Here is a 21,108-nt window from a genome sequence, read left to right as displayed (position 1 = left end):
ACACTTGTCACATTTCCAGATTGCAAGGTACAGTAGTTAGCCCCAAGGTGTTCTTGGGCTCCAGTCTGCAATAACTGAGGAATTTCCCTTACTGTTTACACACCTGCATTCTCTGCACAGGCTCTGTCGGTTCCATCGTCACAATCTCTTGAAGGACCAGACAGGTGACTTAGGCCTGGTGTTCAGAGGTTACTGTTTAGAGGCTGAAACAGGAGGATCAGGAGTTCAAGGCCAGGCTGTGCTCCACAGCTCGCCTCTGTCAGTGACTGGCAAGCTGTGGACATGTGTGACTGGATGGGATGGGTGGGGGTGACAGGAAAACTTTTATGAGACCCTCAGTATTTTTCGGGATGCAGGTTTGTGATACCACGTTGCAGATTCAGGTGGCTAAAGTGTGCAAGGTGAACTTTGTTTTCACGCCCACCATCCAGACGCCCTTTCACCAGGATGGGTTTTTGCAGACACCTGTCTGGTCTGCCGTTTTGTTAGAAATGGGAAGATGTGTTTGTGTGTGTGTGGCCATTGGTGTTAGATCCTGGATTTGCTTCCTTTAACGCTGCAGGTGAACCCTGAAGACCCGTGTTTTCAGTGTGCTCTAGCTTGACATCTTGCCAACTACTAAGAAAAAGAAATAGCTGATTACTGCCCAGGTGTATGGTAGTGTCAGATAGCTACATTTTAAGTTTTCTGAAAACCTTCTCTCAGTTCTTCTCCTGGCAAAGCAGTAAAGCAGCTGCTGTGAACAGTCCACACTTGGATGGTGCTCCAACGGTTCCTAGCGTTTGGTGTCGTGGCTCAGAGGCTGACACTACTCCTACTCCTGAAACGTGTTGATTTACATTTTCCTATTGTCAGCAACCTAGTTTCTTCTTCAAAGATGTTTCCGTGGTCGTTTGTAAAACTGTAGGCGTTTGCTGCAGTGCCCTCTGCCTTCCTCTGCGAGCCCAAGCTGCCTGGTGTGCACCGGGCACAGCTCTGGTGCACCCCACATCGTCCGTGCATTTGTGGTATCGGTAGCACAGTTCTTTGAGTTGAAGATGTGATGGTTTTAATGGGGCTGTGGTCTGCTAGGTCTCAGTTAGTCTTCATGCTCCTGGCAGGACTGCCGTCTGGCTGGAGCAATTCTAAGATGCCATTGATTGCAGAGATATGAAAGCGTGGAGACATCCGGGTCCCAGGACACCTTGTAGCTGGACCCATGAGTGCTCCCACGTCTAATTACTGCCAACTGCCTGGTGACTGGCTGAGAAGTGCAGAGGGAGGCCGGGGCATGTCCTCTTCTCCACTTGGCTGGGCGCCCCTCATGAGGAGCTGTATTGTCTTTGGCATGGACCAGTGATGTGAACAGAGCCAGCTTCTCTGTGAACTGGTGGTGCTGGTGTCTCTTCTCTGTGAACTGGTGGTGCTGGTGTATCTTCTGGTGTCTCTTCTCTGTGAACTGGTGGTGCTGGTGTCTCTTCTGGTGTCTCTTCTCTGTGAACTGGTGGTGCTGGTGTCTCTTCTGGTGTCTCTTCTCTGTGAACTGGTGGTGCTGGTGTCTCTTCTGGTGTCTCTTCTCTGTGAACTGGTGGTGCTGGTGTCTCTTCTCTGTGAACTGGTGGTGCTGGTGTCTCTTCTGGTGTATCTTCTGGTGTCTCTTCTCTGTGAACTGGTGGTGCTGGTGTCTCTTCTGGTGTCTCTTCTCTGTGAACTGGTGGTGCTGGTGTCTCTTCTGGTGTATCTTCTGGTGTCTCTTCTCTGTGAACTGGTGGTGCTGGTGTCTCTTCTGGTGTCTCTTCTCTGTGAACTGGTGGTGCTGGTGTCTCTTCTGGTGTATCTTCTGGTGTCTCTTCTCTGTGAACTGGTGGTGCTGGTGTATCTTCTGGTGTATCTTCTGGTGTCTCTTCTCTGTGAACTGGTGGTGCTGGTGTATCTTCTGGTGTATCTTCTGGTGTCTCTTCTCTGTGAACTGGCGGTGCTGGTGTATCTTCTGGTGTATCTTCTGGTGTCTCTCAGACAAGTTTTTTGATCTGAGTTGTTTTTTGTTTTCTTCTTTTTCCTTCCTTCTACTTTCTTTTCTACCCTGCCAGCCTGAGCTTCTTGCCATTAGGCATTCGTTCCGTTCGCCTTGCTCTCTCGCTTCTGTGCAGCCTGCCTGCTGCTGCTCTATAGTACATGCTCAGAGTATGCTTACCACACTTCCGTAGCCTTCTGGCACATCCACAGCCTTCCCTACTTCGGTAACTCTCTGGTTACTTCTGGCAGTCTGAGAGGTAGGGCAGTCATGTTGTCTAGAGGGGATCTGAATTCAGGGCCTCGAGCTTGCACAGCAGACATCTCACCCGCTAAGCTATCTTCCAAGTCAGTATGCATCCACTGAATGCCTCTCTGGGACCCCACAGTTGCTAAGCACTGGGGCATAGCCCTGAGAAGCAAACACGCAGGGTGCATCTGTGTACCGGTCTTCATTGGATCATCCATTCTGCTTCCTGCTAATTTTCCTACCCTGGAAGCTTATTTTGTTCATCTTCTCTTCATTTTCGGGTCTCCTCAGAAAGATGTCAGTTTGAAAATTCCCCTCTTAGTCCTGGGCTGTGGCACAGTTGTAGAGGGTTTGGCCAGCTTGTGTGAAGCCCTGGGTTTGAGCCCATAAACTGGGAGGTTCAAGAGTATCCTTGGCTATATGAGACCCTGTCTTTAAAACACACGCACATAGACAAAAACCTAGAAGCAAAATCACCTCTCCTTGAGGTGCCCAGACCAATCAATCCTTCTGGAGGTGTCTTCCTTTGTTCTGCCTGCCTCGCTTTCTCTTGGCCTTTGTGCTTTTATTAAAGCCTTTATTAAAATATTTAACCCTAATGCTGCTTCAAAAGAAAAAGAAAGGAGAGGAAAATCCTGTTTAATGATCTCAGTGTTGTGGGTGCTTTCTTTTGATTTCACACCAACACATTCTCTAGGAATAACTCGTGTTGTTTCTGTTCTTTTTAGCCGGTTACACCTCAACAAGAAGGCAACAGACAAACAACCGTATAGCAAGCTCCCTGGTGTCTCTCTTCTGAAACCGCTGAAGGGGGTGGATCCTAACCTAATCAACAACTTGGAGACATTTTTCGAACTGGATTATCCCAAAGTAAGTGTGGTGCTTGCTGTCCCCATGAGAGATGGTCTAGACTGTGGGTTTGGTTTTTGGTTTTTTTAGTTTCCTCATCGGAAACATTGGGAATTTTAACACTGCATATAAGGCAGAAGTACTGATGTTGAGTGTACGTAAAATTAAAGTAAGTTTGCTTGCAATAAGGAAGTTGGAAGGTTTTCAAGCCTATATTCTTTAAGTGAATGCAAAGAGAAGTTTATTCTTGTGAATGGAAAAAAAATGTATTTTGTGGATTATAAGCAAACCTTAGCATCTGTCTTAGAATCCGCGTGCTTTGGATGTGGAATGTAACCTCACACTGTGGCTTTTCTGCCACCGTCCCACCTCAGAGCTCAGAGAACTAGCTCCATGTGGCCCTTTTCATGTTCTGTAGTCTCCTTGTCATTTAACTTGGTGGAAGGTGAAGCTGTGGTAATCTTCAGTATGAAATGAGGAACAGCACACACCAGAGGCAGTTTCTAGTCTCATGTAGTTTACTTTCTGAAGTAGAAAGTCAGAGGAATCGGTAAGATGCCTGCATCTGAGGGAGGCGTGTTCTGTCAGTATTTTCCTTTGGAAACTTTAACAGTGTGGTTAAGTATAGCACAAGCCATCTAGTTCTTGAGCACAGATAACATATTTGATATTGCCTTTCAAAGTGTTGAATTTAGAGGTGGTTTCTTTAAAAACCTCTCTTGTCTGTGCTGTTTCCCTCAGTTTCCCAAATGAGTTCACAAGTGCACTTGTCTCCTGTTCTGTGCCAGCAGCTGTTCTAGGGACTCGGAGTCTTAAGTTCATGTGCAGGAGGGGTATAGTCTATATTTGTAACCCAAACATAAAATTTTCTGTAAACCCTCGAGTATAACATTCTTAAAAATAATTGCTCAAGATGTGTGTGTCTGTGTGCACTTGCCTGGCTCTGGGCTCCATCGTTTGAATCTCTAAGCTCCATCAGCAGTGCTGCATAAACTAGGTGTGGATACAGGGATAAGCCATAGTCCCTGGTACATAGGGAGTTTGAGGCTAGTGTAGGCTATATGAAGCAGGTGGAGGGAAAATATATTATTTTGCTTGATATACAACATAATCAATTCACGTATTAAAGCATATTTAGGACTGAGGGTGAAAGCCTTTTCCCATTACTTAGCATCTGGTAGAGTCGCTGCTTGAAGCACTCTCTTCGCTCAGCTTATTCATACCTGTGGAGCTGCACAGATGGGAGAGCACAGCAAGGGATTCTTCCGGGTGAGCCTGTCTGAGCAGCTCGTTAGGAAGAAAGCTAGCTGTTGGGTTTTGCCCTTTAAAAAGTCACGTAGCCTTTTAATCTTCATTATTAAGGACACAGTCTTTCTCCACCGAGTGTGTTCAGAGCGCAGGAAGCTTGTAGCCTCGGCCCTCTGGGAAGTTTCAGGGGTGTGGTAGGAATGGCCACCTTTGCTCTCAGACTTTCACCCGGCCTTTTGAGGCCAGATGACTAATGGTTGGGTTAACCCTTCTTGAGGAGCACTTTTGATCAATCATCATGAAGCACATATTATTGGATAGAATTTGTAGAAAGAGGTGGACATCATGAGGGATGCATTCCTTGTCTTCCCCCATCTTCTCCCACTTTCCTGGCCAAAGCTTTCCTGCCAGTTTCTGGTGAGGTGAAGTGTATGCTGAAGGCATTATGAGTATTTTGTTTCCGCTTCCTGCATTTATATACTTATAAAGAAGTAAACAGGACGGGCTTTCCCGTGGCTCGAGTGAGTCTCTGTGACAGGACAGCTGTGCTAGGGCCATTCGAGCCTTCACAATTGCCGCTCCAACTAAATAGCGTTGAGCAAAATGAAATTCTGGGCGTTTTCATGCTTATGAGGTCCGTGAAGTATGCCTTTCAGGGGAGTAAATGTTCAGTCAAATTCTATTTGATCTTAAAAAAAAATGTAAACAGCCAAATAGATTTAAAAAAAATGTAATGACATTTTGTCCTTTATGGGGCTTTATTTGTAATTTGTAGCACCTTCAGGAAGTGAAACTGCATTCTAGGACACAGATTCTGGAGAATGGGGAGGGCTCTGGGCTTCGCTTCCTCTCAGTGTAGGTTTTTACACTCCCGGCCGTCTTACAAGCACCGCGTGTACGTTCAGTGGTGCAGGTCATGAACAAGCTTGATATGCAGGTTGTCATTGGGGTGGGGCCTGTCAGGGAATGACAACCATCAACCTCGGGCACTGCCAGGCTCTTCCTGTTGCTGACAGACAGCTCCTTGGCCTGGAGAAACCGTCTCCACCCAAGCGACACTCACCCTGAGCATCTGCACCCTTAGGATTCCTCCCTAAACTTGTAAACTCGATGTACACAGTTGCTTCTTTTTTCACGGTTTTTGATCAATCTAGAAACGTTCATAGTGAGGGCTTTTTGTACGAGGTTAATCAATGTTAGTTCCTTCTTTTGACTAGTATGAAGTACTCCTTTGTGTACAAGATCATGACGATCCAGCCATCGATGTATGTAAGAAACTCCTTGGAAAATACCCAAATGTTGATGCTAGATTATTTATAGGTAAGTACCAGGGTTCATGCTAGATGTTTTGCTTTGGTAGTTTTAAATGTCAGGAATCTTCTTTGCAGTAGACTCTAGATTAGGCGCTCAGTAAGGTAGATAGCATGCTTGCTGTAAGTGTGTTTCCTCGGGGGAGGGGAAAGATAATTCTGTTAATTCAAGGGGAGTTATGGGGAAAAAAGTCTTGGTTACCAAATGACATACAAATAATATCGTGCTCAATAATCAGGTGTGAGTATTTGTTGTTTTGTTTTGTTTTTTGCTGAAATCTTTTTTCCTTTTTTCTATTTTGGCTTGTCCCTCAGTCTAGTATCTATCTAGTCTCGGGCTCCTGGCCATTCCAGCAGTGTCGGGCAGGTTTCCATCTCATGGAGTGGACCTTAGTTATAATCAGATCCACATATAATCAGTTACGCTCACACTTGTGTGCGTCTGTTGTACCAGCGTGTCCTACAGGCAGGTGTGTGGAGCGCCTTCCAGTCCCATGAGCACTAGCCAGTAGGGGTGAAGGCTCTAGTGGTCACCAGCTCGATTTCTCCATGTTTAGTGAGTTCTATAGGTGTTGTCTCCAGCAGTGGGGCCTTACCGTCAGTCTGTGGGAAGCAACCAATGGCCTCGGTGATAGCCTGGGGTCCCTGGAGGATTTTAAGGGACCCCTTTGGCCAACAACTTGATCAATTGTAGCCTATTCCCAGCACTGGAGGGTTCATTTGCTAGAGAAAAATGTCCAGTTGGAGCTTTTTCTCTCCCGTTATTTGCTGATCCCATTTCGATTTCTTTCATCCAACTTCTATGGTATGAGGTTTCCATACACCTTCTCGTGATCCTTAGTTTTTGGTGTCCCTCCTGTATTGCCCATATTCTTTTTGTTTCTAAGGTGTTTTCAGTGATAGCTTTTTCTTTATATAATGGTTAGGGGTGTACTAATGATGGTCAGTTTCTCTACATTGTCATAACTACTATAACTTCAAATGAGTCCTGTGGGGTTTTGTTTGTTTTGTTTTCAGTTATTTCCTACCACTAGATAAAATGCATGTGTTTATAATAATGTATAGCATGAAGTTTTGAAATATGTATATACTGTGGAATGGCTTGATCAAATTAGTGAGCATGTGTTCTTACCACTGATGTGTGACGAGGAGTCTCCCCCATGCTGTTACAGCATCATATGTTGTCCACAGTGTTGTCAGCTCATAGTGGCAGGGAAGAATTTGCAAATAGAAAACAGACTGGATTGTCAAAGAGAAAGTCAATTCTCCTCTTGTGAATAAGTAATTTTTACAGATTTATTATGAGTAATTGGGAATATTTAAAAATTAAAAATGTTTAAATTATGAAATACGGTAGTACCTTTTCTTTCTCCATCATGTATCTTTTCAGCATTATATAAATCTGTTGTTATTGTACTTTTGCATTTTTAGGTGGCAAAAAGGTTGGCATTAATCCTAAAATTAATAATTTGATGCCAGGATATGAAGTTGCAAAATATGATCTCATATGGATTTGTGATAGTGGAATAAGAGGTAAGATTTTCTTATTTTATAAAACTGTTTACTTGATCTGTTTACTTGATCGTAAAATACCAAAAACATTTTGAAAATATATTATTTATCAATTTTTGGTTTGCGTGATAATTTACGTCATTATTTATGGTATTATGTAAGTTTTAGTCACTCAGATTTTAACTTTTATTAACCTAACCTAGATGCTACATGTAGTAAAACATTTGCATTTCGAAAATTTCACCCATTGAGAAAGTCGTGATGATCCGTCATCCCGTCTACAGCCTTCCTCTGGTGTAACATTTATTCTTTGGTGGACACTCTAATACTCTGTTTTATTCTATAATACACTATTTTACCCAAAGAGTCAGATCAATGAGCTCATATTCCCAAAAATATATAAATTTATTTAAAGGCATTTGTGTCTTTTTTAAAACTTATTTAAACTTTAGCAAGACGGTTTTTTTGTTTGTTTGGTTTGGTTTGGTTTTTTTAAATGGTTATTTTTGAGACCTGTTGAGACAGAGTCTCATTATGCAGCCTTGGGATTCACTACACAGACTGGGCTGACCTTGAACCTGTGGCTATTTGCCTATCCCTTTAGACTGCTGGAGTTACAGGTATGAGCCGCCGTACCTGTTACAAAAAGCCTTTTACATATCGAGCAGGACTTATAGGTGTAAACATTTGTATTAAGCTCTATGGCATTTTTGTTAGGTTGAGTTCCTTGTCCTCATAGTGATCTAGTGGCCTAAAGAGTTTGTCATCCTGGCTGTCCTGGAGGAAATGTTGCCAACATGCCTGACCTTCACCCGCTGGCTGCCACTAGCTCCCTTCCCCCTTCTCAACTCTCCAAATGTCACTTGTAAGGAATCGTCCTGGTTGAGAACCATTACCTAAAATAGGGAGGGATTTTTGTTTCTTGAGGTGCAGTGGATTGAACACAAGATGTCATTCATGACCAGCAAGCGCTCTGTCCCACCAGACTGTAGCCACAGCCCAGCCTACCCCTAAGTCGGGGTCTTTGTCTGGCTGCAGCCTCCTGAGCAGCCAGGACTACAAGCCTGCGTCATGAAACTCTATTGCCATATGGGTATCTTAAGACACAGACACAACTTGTTTGTTTTATACCATAGGTTTAATTCTTAACAAATAGAAGGAAATAAAAACAGGTATGTAGGATTTGAGGTGTTTGCCATTTGAAGGTTAGACATCGGTTCAAATTTTTCATTGCCTTAAGATATAAATTTAAAAATTAACATTCAGTAACCTTACAAATTAATGAGGAATGTTAGAAATCGGGATTCATGGCCCAAATTCATGTTCAATATTCATGTTTGTTAATTTAGGTTATATTAATTTTAATTCACACTTGTCATGCCTTCCCAACTCAATCAGGTGCTTATTACTCCCACTGAGAAGGTAGGCTCACTCCTGTGGTTGAGGAGTCTGTGGAAGACCAGAGGTCCTTTGGCCTGCTCTTGCCTATAGGACAATGTCTTTATTCCAGTGTGGAGGTTCTGACATAGAGGCTGGCACCTCATTAGGGAGGAAGTTCTCAGGCCTCTGAGGTCACTGCCAGCTGAACTACATTCTGTCTCTGAACCATCCTCATTTTGAGTTTTGGATGGTGGTTCTAGACTATTGATTTCCATAAACTCCACTGATTAAGCTTAGTAATGTTCTTTCAAAGAAAACAAAGACTGCCGCTGGCACATATTATCTCAACCGCTCAGGCTAAAAATGTGTAGCTTTTTGAAGTTTTATGTTCTCAGAATAAATGATTGCTATCTATTAAATTCAAATGGTCAAATGAACATATTTTTATTGTAGTTTACTAGCAATTCAAAATATATTGCATTAATGGACATTTTACTAAAGAGTTGTGTTTTGTTTTGTTCCCGTCCCTCTCCCCACCCTTTCCCCCCTAAATTTCAGTCATTCCAGACACATTAACTGACATGGTCAATCAGATGACAGAGAAAGTGGGCTTGGTTCATGGGCTGCCGTACGTAGCGGACAGACAGGGCTTTGCAGCCACATTAGAGCAGGTAAGTACAGTGTATAAGTTGTGACGCCAGCTCATTGGTCTCTGTCAGGTGGGGCAAGTTCTCAGGTCCCTGGGAACCTCACCCTGACAGGACGGGCTGTCCTGTTTTCCCCCTAAAGAAAACATTGTCCTTGCAAGTCTGTGTTTTTTTAAAAAAAGAAAAACCCTTTGATTTCCTTTTAAAATAAATGTCTTGAAAAGCATGTTTTCCTCCTCCTCCTTCTTCTCCTTCTTTCTTCTTTCATCATGTAGGGAATGATAAATTGTGGAGACACAGAAACACCCCCCCACACACACTAATTACAGCAATTAAGGTTTAGTTTCATTTGGCCATTTGGGGCATTGGTGGTGGTTTTTACTTTTGTTTTTCTTGTGTGCCCTTTAAAAACGGTGGTTGAGAGTGTACTCTAGACGCAGTTTATGTATTATTTTCCACATCATGAGCTTTGCCCATATTAAAGCTTCACAAAGGACATTTTTATCGGCTGACTCTGAATCTGCCGGATCTACTTCTTCCTACAACTATTAAACAGGATGCAAGACTTGTCTTTGTGTCCCGGGGAGAAGACTCCGGTTTCGGTTTTGATGTTTATCCACTTCCTCTTCAGCACATCTTACGTTCGCTTGATTTTTCTAATCCCCACAAGTCTGAAAAGGGAAAGGCACTTTATGAGAGCTTTGATTTGACCTTTGGTAGTTTGATCTCTCTCTAACTCTCTTTCTGACTCTCTTATGCATTTGCATGCATGTTCAGGTGTGTTTGGGGGGGGGTGTTCAAGGTCAATATCAGGTGTTCAAGGTCAATATCAGGTTTCATCCTCAGATACTTGCTACCTGATTTTTTGAGACATGGTCTCTCACTGAACCTGGAGCTTCCCAGTTTGACTGAACAGAGTGGCCGAAAGCCCCAGGGACACCCCCCCCCCAGCAGCAGTTCCCACAAGACTGGGATTATAGGTGCATACCACATCTAGCTGTTTTTATGTGTATGCTGGGTCTGTAACTGAGGTCATCATGTTGACGTGGCCCTTACTTTGCCAAATGAGCCATTTCCCAAGTCCCATGGTCTCTCTCTTAACACTGACTTGGGAAATATTTCTCTTTCTGCCAGAAATTGTTGTCTTAAAATCTTAGTTTTTGACTGATAAAATGAACTTCAGGTAGCTGTCTTAAAATAAAATACTATTGGTCCTTTTACTTTAGAAATGTCCACATAGATGTTTATGTCAGTGAAACGCACCGAGTCTGCTATGCTTATAATGAATGGAGATCCAACCGGAAGATTCTTCCTAGGTGATAAAGAAATCTTAAACCCAACCTCTAGTCTCCCCTCGTGATTTGACCTCAGTTAACTGCCTAAGTATGGGTTGAGATGGACACTTTTGGTCTTAGAAGTCACAGAAGTACCATTGCTTCAAGGGCGTGGGCGTCTGAATTGGGCGTAGCTAGCAGGAATCATAGTCTTAGCTGCCTTGTAAAATCCTGTTGTTCTGCACTCAAAAACCGCCATTAAGAAAGCCCACTGTGGTGGTGGTGGGTGCACATCCCAGCGCTCGGGAGGCAGAGGCAGGCAGAGCTCTGAGTGTGAGGCCAACTTGAGAGCAAGTTCCAGGACAGGACAGCCAGGGCTATACAGAGAAGCCCTGTCTTGAAAAAATAAAAAGAAAGCCTTCTGCTCTGCACTTGGAGCTGATGAGAAAAGGCAGCATATATAAATAATAAATAGGGATTTATGTCCCACAAGTAGGGTGGTGGCAGTCAGTTCCACTGTTGGTGTGTCAACTTGCGTATCTCAGGGCTTCAAAGTGTTATAGAGAAAGAGCAGTCGGAGATTAGGGGCTGGAGAGATGGCTCAGCAGTTCAGAGTAAGTACTGTTCTAGCAGATGACCAGAATTGGGATCTTAGCACCCAAGGTAGGCAGCTCACAGTGTCCTAGAACTCCCATCCCCTGAGGGTTGTGATCCTCCAACTTCCACAGAACCTGCATTCAGGTGCACATTACCCCCTGCAGACTTACATGAATATACAGAATTAAAAATAGCTTTAAGAAGAAATAGAATTATCATGAACATTGATACACCTATACATCATCTGTGTATATGTATAATATGCTTGCTCTCTCACACACACACGTGCCATTAAATATTATAAAATCAGGAGATATTATTTCGTGATATTTTATACATAGATTGATATTTACTTTTATTTTTATATCCAAATTCCATTTTATTTGGATTTTTAACCTATCAAGTTTAGAAAAGATAATATTTACCCAAGTGTACTTTAGAGGTAAATGTTTCTTGGTAATGATGACAGCGTGAGCGGTCAGCTGAATAAATGGCTAACTGCCTGGACTACAGTCGTGCGTTTTTATCCAGGGATCTGGTGTGAGCATTTTAGGATATGCAGTCATATTTGGCAGAAAGCATTAGGAAAAGTTTAAAAGCACCCATACTTTTAACATGAAAACCTAATCGATTATGTCTGTGTTTTCTTGGGCAGGTATATTTTGGAACTTCACACCCAAGATCCTATATCTCTGCCAATGTAACTGGCTTCAAATGTGTGACGGGAATGTCTTGTCTAATGAGGAAGGACGTGCTGGATCAGGCAGGAGGGCTGATCGCCTTTGCTCAGTACATCGCTGAGGATTACTTCATGGCCAAAGCAATAGCTGACCGGTGAGATAACTGAGTTCCTTTTAGTAGCTAGCTTATTGTATTGGCTTATTCTTTCTGTTCTTTCTGTTCCAATCCTGGATTCCGGCTATTTTATTATTTTTCAATGAATACAAAAGCCAGTCATTCTGGTAGAGCGTTCGTATTCTGTATTCTTAGGTAAGAATAATGAGCAAGTGCCTTTCCCCATTTCCCCCAACTGCTTCCTGTGAAAGGGCTAACATAGGCTTTTGAGAGAATGCAGGTAGGAATTCCTATGCGTTTTAGAGAAGTTAAAGTTCTTGGTATCACTTGAAAATGAACTTTCTGCTTGGCAGTGGTGGCCCAACGTGGAAGGCAGAGGCAGGTGAATTGCTGTGAGTTCAAGGCCAGCTTGGACTACAGAGAGAGAGAGAGAGAGAGAGAGAGAGACCCAAACTTTGAAATTTCTTAGCGTACTGTTTCATGCTTCATCAATAAGCCTCCTCACAACTTAGCATTTCTCTGTCACAGAGAATATGTTTGGTTTAAAGGAGATCAATGCTTTGTATGATCTCTTAGTTTAAAAAAAAAGTTTGTTTGCTTGTTTTGATGAATATATTCCTTGAAGCTCTTCCTCATGAAGTTCACGATCACCTAGTGTCTCCAGCTGAGACACAATGCCACTTGGTTACTTTTCTTGTTGAATGAGCACACACAGGGGGGTAATCGAAGACAAAACGTGAGTGCAAACTCTTCTCACCAAGTACTTTGAAAACGGCCACGTTTAAGTTTCTTGAACTATAAACCTAGAAAATGTAGTTCCTTCTGGCCAAAATGTGATACCATTGTGGGGTATTGCAGTTGTGCAGAAGCAGCCATAGCGTCAGGTTGTTCATCTTTAGGGACCGAGCTTGTCCTGAATACCAGCAGCTGCTTACTCTGACAGTGACTAATGAATGCAGAACCAGTCAGGCTTGAATGTGTCCGTCAGCATAGATCATATTATCATTGTCTTCATTTTCAGAGGTTGGAGGTTTGCAATGTCTACTCAAGTTGCCATGCAAAACTCTGGTTCGTACTCCATTTCTCAATTTCAGTCCAGAATGATCAGGTAAACCAGTAAACTAACATTTTATACTTTGTTAAAAGGAATGTGTGTGTGTGATATGCTACGCGGTGTATATGACATGCTTTAAAATCCCATCCAGGGCCAGGCATTGTGGTGCACACCTTTAATCCCAGCACTTGGGAGTCAGAGGCAGGTGAATCTCTATGAGTTTGTATTAAGAGAAACTGAATGCCTAAATATATTTTCTTAATAATACTGAGATGTTCTTTTAAAAACCAAAAGATGTTGAAACTAAGCTCTGCATTTGTCAGAGAATAGATCATGTAAATGAATAAATGGCCATTTTTATTTAGAAAAGAGACTCGTAAAAGCAAATCTGAGGGCTGGAGAGATGGCTCAGCTGTTAAAGGCTAAGCTCACAACCAAAAATGTGAGTTTGTTTCCCAGCACCCATGACTGTCTCTCCAGCAGAGAGAGAGAGTCTGGAAAGGGAAGGCAGGGGGTGTAGCTAAGTTTACAGACTGCTTTCCTAGCATGCAGAAAGCCCTGGGTTTCATCCCCAGCATGGCATACGCTGGGAGTGGTGGTGTGCCTGTAATCCCAACACTTGGGTAACAGGCGCAGAGGATCAGGAGCTGAAGGTCATCCCTAACTAACTAGGGAATTTGAGGCCAACCTGGGCTATGGGAGAGACCCGATTGTAAAAATGAAATAGTGTGTATCTCTGTGTGTGTGTCTTTCTGTGACAAGGTTAGAAGTTGATCATCTGTGCGGGAGTGGTTTGGGGGGTCTGGGCAGTGGGGTTGCAGTTTTGGGGGTCAGTTGGTTACTTTTGTAAACTTTTGTAACCAGGCTGATATCTTAAAGAAAATCCTGTTTTTGTTTGTTTCTTTCTTTCAGGTGGACCAAATTGAGAATTAACATGCTTCCTGCTACAATAATTTGTGAGCCAATTTCAGAATGCTTTGTTGCCAGTTTAATTATCGGGTGGGCAGCCCACCATGTGTTCAGATGGGATATCATGGTCTTCTTCATGTGTCATTGCCTGGCATGGTTTATATTTGACTACATTCAGCTCAGGGGTGTCCAGGTATGTAGATATACCAAGAAAGGGCTTGCAGTAATTTGCTGAGGAACTAAAACTATTTTAATTTAGAAAAGGTTGGAGAAAGTTTGAGTCGTTTTTTAGCTTAACACTAAAGAGTAAAATATAGATATAAAATTAAGCAAAATTTGGGCCAGGCAGTAGTGGCACATGCCTTTAATTCCAGCACTTGGGAGGCAGAGGCAGTTGGATCTCTGAGTTCAAGGCCAAGCCTGGTCGACAAGAGCTAGTTCTAGGACAGGCTTCAAAGCTACAGAGAAACCCTGTCTCAAAAAAACAAAAAAAAAATTAAATTAAGCAAAATTTGAAACTTACAGTTAGTTCAGAAAAATGATGTGAAGCAAATATTCAAGCCAAGACTGCAGTTATTTTAATGCTGCTTTTACTAATAATGAACATTTTTTAGACTATATTGCAAGGCAATTTATGTCACCCAAGGAGACTCCTTCAAGTTCAATGCTGCCAAGAGAGGGGTACTAGGATCTCATTCTTCTTTCTCAGTGCACGTGTGTGCGCGCACGTGTGTGTGTGTGTGTGTGTGTGTGTGTGTGTGTGTGTGGTGTCTGTGTGAGTGCACACACGCGCGTGATCCTTGCTCCTGTGTGCGGCTTTTCTTCCCTTCTACCAGGTAGGTTTTGGGGATTGAATTCAGGCTATCGGGCTTTGGCAGCAAGTGTTTTTCCTTGCTGAGCCGCCTCACTGGCCTCGAATTCTATTCTTTCAATGTGTTTAGTTTGACAGTAAATAAATCAACTTTTATTTTTAATTCTTAGGGTGGCACACTGTGTTTTTCAAAACTTGATTATGCTGTGGCTTGGTTCATCCGTGAGTCCATGACAATATACATTTTCTTGTCGGCATTATGGGACCCTACTATAAGCTGGAGAACTGGTCGCTACAGGTTGCGTTGTGGAGGAACAGCAGAGGAAATCCTCGATGTGTAGCGAGAGCTTCGTGACTGTGCACAGAGGATGGAACAGAAGTATTATAAATTATGTTTATAGAAATGCTTTTAAGGATCTACCTTCAGTAGTTGTATCACATGTATGTTGTGGTCTCTGCTCTTTAATTTATTTGCATGGCACTCGCATCTGTGAAAAGGAAAAACGACAAAACCGGTCTGTAGTCTTGGCTAATAGGATATTTTGTGAAAGTAGAGAATCAAGACAATTGGTTCTAGGAAACTGGGTTTGTTTTTTTGTTTGTTGTTTTTTTTGTCATTGTGTTTATTTTTTTAAACATGAATATATATATCTATATCTATATCTATATCTATATAAACACACACACAAGACTGCTCTGCAGCAGACACGATGACAGTATCCTCCAACAGGGAAAGTTTCTTGCTGAGTGCACTCACTCCATGATCTGTACAGGCAAGACAGTAGCAGCTCTGAGAGAAGGGGACAGGTCACGGCCTCCCCGTGTGAAGTAAAGACGTCTCACAAGGAGGCGCCGACTGAGAAACTGTTTCATGCTTTATGCCTACCTCTTGTAGTTGTTGCAGAGCAAATAGACGTTAGAAGTTGTAACACGGTAGCTAGGCCTTGCAAAAACGAATGGAAAAGTTTAAAAAGTAATAATAATAATAATAATAAAAGAGCTGGAGTCTAGTATTTATATGAATCTGTGAGAATTTTTTTTTTTTGTCTCACTGCAATGAACCAAAAGTGGCTGAGATTGGTTTTTAATCATAACCATGAATTGAAGGCATCTTTGGGACCAACTGTCGTTGGCTCTGTCCTGAACCATGTTAATCACTGTGCTGTAATCAGGAGAGCTGAGTCTTTCCTTCCCTGCTCCTCGCCCGGCCTGCCCCGTCTTTCCTTAGCTTTTGTCAGGGTGGGGGGGTGGGGGTGCTCTTGTTTTAGTGTGAGTGGATGTTTTGATAGTTGTAAGGAAATGCATTTCAGACACGGTTCACAGGAGCTATTTTCTTACCCAGTATGTCTGTATTGTTAATAAGAATGTAATTTCATGATACAGGTATTTAATATCTTTTTTAAGTCAGTAGATGATATTCTAGCTATCAGTAAATAAATTACAGTAGAGAATTAAGAGGACTTGATGAGGTTCTCTCTTAAAATCAGTAGTATCTAACCGAGTCTACTGTGTGTGTGTATGTTGTTTATTTGGTTTTTTTTTGGGGGGGGGGGTTGGTGTTTTTTTCCCTTTTTTTACTATAATAGTCTAGTCTTATTTAAATTGAATTTTTGTATTCAGTTTGTATGACCATAGACTAGGTCAGCCTAGTTGTAAATGCATGCCGGACTTGACTCTCCTCTTTCCGTCACTCAGCTAAACTTGCTTGTCAGCCTGTGCTTAACTTGTGGTGAACTGGACTTTTGTTTAAAATAAGCAAAAATGTAAGGGACAGTGCATCGGCCTTTTTCCCCTGTCTTTTTTAGGTGGTGTTTTGCTTCTCCCTCAGAATTTGGTGGCAAGTTGTCCATCTGATGCCTGCTGCTGCTGACACCAGCATTGTAGCAACTTCATGTCCTATGTTACAGTGGCTTCCGTGTCCGCGCATAGCGTGTAGCCTGTTAGCAATAACTTCCTTTTTATAGAGACACTTCATCCTACTGAGCCTAATGACTATACACACGGTCTAAATTGCAATATATCTGTAAGTGTGTATGTACTATAAATTCACACCACACCTCCATCTTCCTGGGCCAAACTCTTATCCTCCCTTCCCTCTTCCTCCTGGCCTCACTCCTCTCTTGCCTTATGATGAATTTGTTTGAAGGGCATTTTCTTTATGAACAAAGGCTTGGATGCATATTCCTCTCTTTTTTTCCTTCTGTGAAATGGGTATATTCCCCCGAGGAAAGTCGCGCATTGAAAACAAGTCTGGTTATGACCCACTGTGTGTTTATTATTTTTTTATCGCTCTTTCGTGAGTTGAGTTTCGCTGAGCATGTTTGCCGTTTGTCGGTCAGAATAGTGGAGTTTGGTAGATGCCACCCTTTGCACTGCTGAAGTGAAATCTTGCTGACTACTTAGCTTTTTTGTTGATCTCAGTATGGGCAAAGAAACAAAATCCAAATGGCTGGACAAACTTCTTGTGTTCTGTAAATATTTAAAAAAATGTTCTGTATGTATGTTTTCTGTGGTCATGGAGTATTTCCTTAAGTGGGGCGTCAGTACACAGAGAGAAACTCTTTGTTTAGCAAGTTTGGAGTGAAGATAAAATAGTAAGAAATACTGTAAATGTTGAAGTATCACAGCAGAACTGTAGGAGTCCAAATTTATAATAAACTGTCTTTTTAAAAAAACAATTAAGTGTCTAGAATATATCATGTTTTATTATTTAAAATCATTGTCTCAAGTTTTTTTTGTTCAGAAAATAAAAATTTGAATACAATCAACATAAGCAGCAGCGTGGCTTGATTCACTCCCTTTCCGCTCTGCTCTTGATGAGCGATCGCACGCGGTCTGTCTCACACATGTTCTCATTCATTCTCAAGTCTTCCTTTCGTTTGGGCTACACTGGGCCGGAGAACACAGAGTACCCGTGCCCTGTCCACACACTTGCATTAATCATCGTGGGTGGGGCTCACTTCTGCTGGGGCTGCGCTTGGAGAATCCCCACTGGGAGCTCTTCCCCTGGCTGAGTGGGCCTGAACTCTGCCGGTTCAGTCCTGGCACCTCCACAGCTAAGAGAGGGCAGTCAGTCCCAGGGAAGGACTGGGCTGGTCTTGCCACCTGAGGTACTGAGTGAGCTGCATCTCACACACTATCCAGGCGAGCCTCTCTGCCTGTCCCCACTAACACACAAGGAACAACAATATCTGGGTTGGGGGATCCTCCAAGATTGATGTTGAGCACTGGGTGTATTGTGTTCCCCACAGCAAGCTGGCTAGCTAGATAAGCCTAATTGATCTCCAGGTTCAGGGATAGACCTGACCTCTCAGGACATATCGTGGGGGAGAGGGGTCAAGAAGGCACCACCTCAACTTTGGTCTATATGCACACGAACCCACACATAAACAGATACACACACATAGAGGCACACCATCTGTGCTGATGCCAAACAACATGAACCCTTACGTTCTTGTTCTGCAGGCTTGATTTGTGTCCCCTAGATGGGTTTTTAGTAGTTAAATGTAGAGCAGCAACCTAAGAATCAGTACGTGCTAAGCCTTCACGGGGCCTTTTCCCGGTTCTGGGAGAGGCTGGCAGAGTCTGGGTGTCTGGGGGATGTTTTCATGTGGTTATGCTATTTAGATATTCGTCATCAAGACCTCCATGCTAATAGCATGAAGCTATAATTACATAGCTTAAACAATGTGGGGATATTACAGGACTGAGGGTCTGTGTATCAGAAGTCTCCCCTGAAGACTGCATGCCTCCCATTGTGATGTGACCTGTTTCCCAGCTCCACAATCCTGTGACTTCTGTTAGTCCTTCTCATGTGTGACATCAGACAGCCAGAGCAACAGACAGCATGTCAGAGAGTCTAGTTGATTCAAACATGCAGACACTGGAGCATGGGAAGGAATGGAGTTAGACTTGGTGATGAACTGGGCTGGGCATGGCCCATGCCCATTTGGCTGAAACAGAAGGATCCCAGCCTGGGTTACTTAAGATCCTACTTAAAAACCAAGTGGAAGCAGCTTAGGGTCATTTGGGTAGCGCCGATGTCGGCAGGTGATGAGCACAACAGTGTCAACAGGTGACAGCAAAGCTATTTATAAAATAATAGGAAGGGGCTGGAGAGAGCGCAGCCGCTAGGAGTCCTTGCTTCTCTCCCAGAGCACCTGGGTTTGATTCCCAGCATCCATGTGGCTGGTTCACAACCATTTGTAACTCAAGTCCCTCTTCTGGCCTCTGAGCACAGATACGCATGTAGGCAAAGCACAATACATATAAAATATTTTTACACAAAATCCGAGAAGACGGGCTTCCAACTGAGGTTATGTGGACTTCTTGGTGACCCTGGGACTCTGGCCAGCTTTCTTAATCTTTCTGAAACCCAGTTTATTACCGTATATGATGGGTGGACTCTGAAGTCATTTCCTTGGCTCATCAGATGAGGTGTAATAAATGCAATGGTTAGTTCCTTTCTGCTGCCAAATAAGAAATTCCCATGGGGGGAAAGAGAGCTTAGAATTTAGAAAGAAAGGGTCAGGGGCGGGGGTGCCGTGGACCATCGAAATGGGGCAACGCAGGTGAGTTCGTGAGCCGGCACCATTCCCAGAGTGACTGCATCTCCATCCCTGGTGAGTCGCATCACACAATGAGGGTAGAGTTTCTGTATTATCCTTGAGGTGGGATTTTTCTTAATGTGGTAGGTTTTACTCCACAGGAGAGAAAGGAACGGGGTTTTCAGAGCTGAAAACTGGTTCTGCCCCTTGGTGATGCCCATCCCCTCTTTGATTGGAGAAACTTGTGAAGAAAGGCATCTCTAGGGGGCTAGTTCAGCAGGGTGGAGCAGCAAAAATGAAAGTCATGACACATACCCCAGCAATACTTGGAGAAGCCGAAGATTCTGACTTGACTTCTCAAGAAGGGGAATTCCTTGCCACCCACCCCCACCCGAGCTCTGGCCACAGTGTGTCTTCATTTTGTTATTACTTCACAGTCTGTGTTATTTCCTACTTGGACAGCGTTGACCTAACTTCAGCTTAACCTCTAGCTTTGACTTCTTTCTGACTTCATTGTTTAAACATTGAGGATTTTAAGCGATAGATAAGGTGCTTTGTTGATTTTTTTGTTGCTGTTTGTTTGTTTGAAACAGAGTTCCTCTGTGTAGCCCTGATTGTCCTGGAACTTGTTCTGTAGACCCTGGAACTCAGAGATCCGCCTGCCTCTGCCTCTCAACTTCCGGGATTAAAGGCATGTGCCGCCGCTGTGCCTTGCAATTTCTTGACTCTATCTAGATGAACATCTAAACGGTTTCCTTGGGAGTGGGGGATTGTTGAGCCAGGGTTTCCCTACAGTCCCTAGCTGACCTGGAACTCGCTTTGTAGATCAGACTGGCTTTGAACTCACAGAGATCCACCTGCCTCTGCCTCCCGAGTTATTTTACATGTCTTTTCATTTTAACCATAAAAACAACTTATGTGACCAAATAGAAATTGTTATTCTTCCAGACTCTTTATATTTAGGGCAATGTTTCCCCAAGGGCAGGCAGTGTAGGGTTGGAAATAATTAGCCCCTGAAAGTTGTCTGAATCAAAGATCTTTTTCTCAAAATGTGATTTCTTTTCCTCTTTTTCCAGTTACAGCTTTTAAATTAGTGCTTCCTTTTTTTAGTAGCAAAATTTATTACTTTATTTCTAAATAGTTCTCTTTTTATTTTTTTATTATTTATTTATTTAGCATGCGTGCCTGCACACAAACCAGAAGAGGGTACCAGATCTCATTACAGATGGCTGTGAGCCACCATGTGGTTGCTGGGAACTGAACTCAGGACCTCTGGAAGAGCATGCAGTGCTCTTAACCTCTGAGCCATCTCTCCAGCCCCTAATAGTTCTCTTTTTAAAAATTGTTTTTATTGTGCTATAATTTTTTTTCCACTCCCTCCTTCCCTCTCCCCTCCCCTCCCCTTCAACCCTCTCCCATGGTCCCCATGCTCCCAATTTACTCAGGAGATCTTGTCTTTTTCTACTTCCCATGTAGATTAGATCCTTGTATGTCTCCCTTAGGGTCCTCATTGTTGTCTGGGATTGTGATTTGTGGGCTGCTTTTTCTTTACGTCTAAAAGTCACTTCTGAGTGAGTACATACGATATTTGTCTTTCTGGGTCTAGGTTACCTCACTCATTATGATGTTTTCTAGATCCATCCATTTGCCTGCAAATTTCAAGATGTCATTATTTTTTTCTGCTGTGTAGTACTCCATTGTGTAAATGCACCACATTTTCCTTATCCATTCTTCAATTAAGGGGCAGTTAGGTTGTTTCCAGGTTCTGGCTATGACAAATAATGTTTATATGAACATAGTTGAACACATGTCCTTCTGGTATGATTGAGCATCCTTTGGATATATACCAAAAAGTGGTATTGCTGGGTCTTGAGGAAGGTTGTTTCTTCATTTTTCTGAGAAATCGCCATATCCAAAGGAGCTGTACCAGCCT

At 43.0% G+C, this 21,108-nt stretch overlaps 1 protein-coding gene across 1 annotated transcript in view; it reads left to right on the top strand.

Annotated features, from left to right (window-relative positions):
* Ugcg (UDP-glucose ceramide glucosyltransferase) overlaps positions 1 to 17,306 on the top strand; it is a 32,919-nt gene extending 15,613 nt beyond the window's left edge. Inside the window, exons 2-9 of the mRNA XM_075967118.1 lie at positions 2,971 to 3,112; positions 5,557 to 5,659; positions 7,081 to 7,182; positions 9,100 to 9,212; positions 11,715 to 11,893; positions 12,876 to 12,962; positions 13,821 to 14,010; positions 14,799 to 17,306. Of these exons, the coding sequence (XP_075823233.1) occupies positions 2,971 to 3,112; positions 5,557 to 5,659; positions 7,081 to 7,182; positions 9,100 to 9,212; positions 11,715 to 11,893; positions 12,876 to 12,962; positions 13,821 to 14,010; positions 14,799 to 14,969 (1,087 nt within the window). The 3' untranslated portion in view covers positions 14,970 to 17,306. The remainder of the gene's footprint in view (positions 1 to 2,970; positions 3,113 to 5,556; positions 5,660 to 7,080; positions 7,183 to 9,099; positions 9,213 to 11,714; positions 11,894 to 12,875; positions 12,963 to 13,820; positions 14,011 to 14,798) is intronic.
* The last annotated feature ends 3,802 nt before the right edge of the window (positions 17,307 to 21,108 follow it).

The sequence above is a fragment of the Microtus pennsylvanicus genome, chromosome 3 (genome assembly GCF_037038515.1).
Source record: "Microtus pennsylvanicus isolate mMicPen1 chromosome 3, mMicPen1.hap1, whole genome shotgun sequence".
In the NCBI taxonomy this organism is placed as follows: domain Eukaryota; kingdom Metazoa; phylum Chordata; class Mammalia; order Rodentia; family Cricetidae; genus Microtus; species Microtus pennsylvanicus.
Note: the sequence above shows the minus strand (reverse complement) of the source record. Positions and strands in the feature narration are given on the sequence as shown.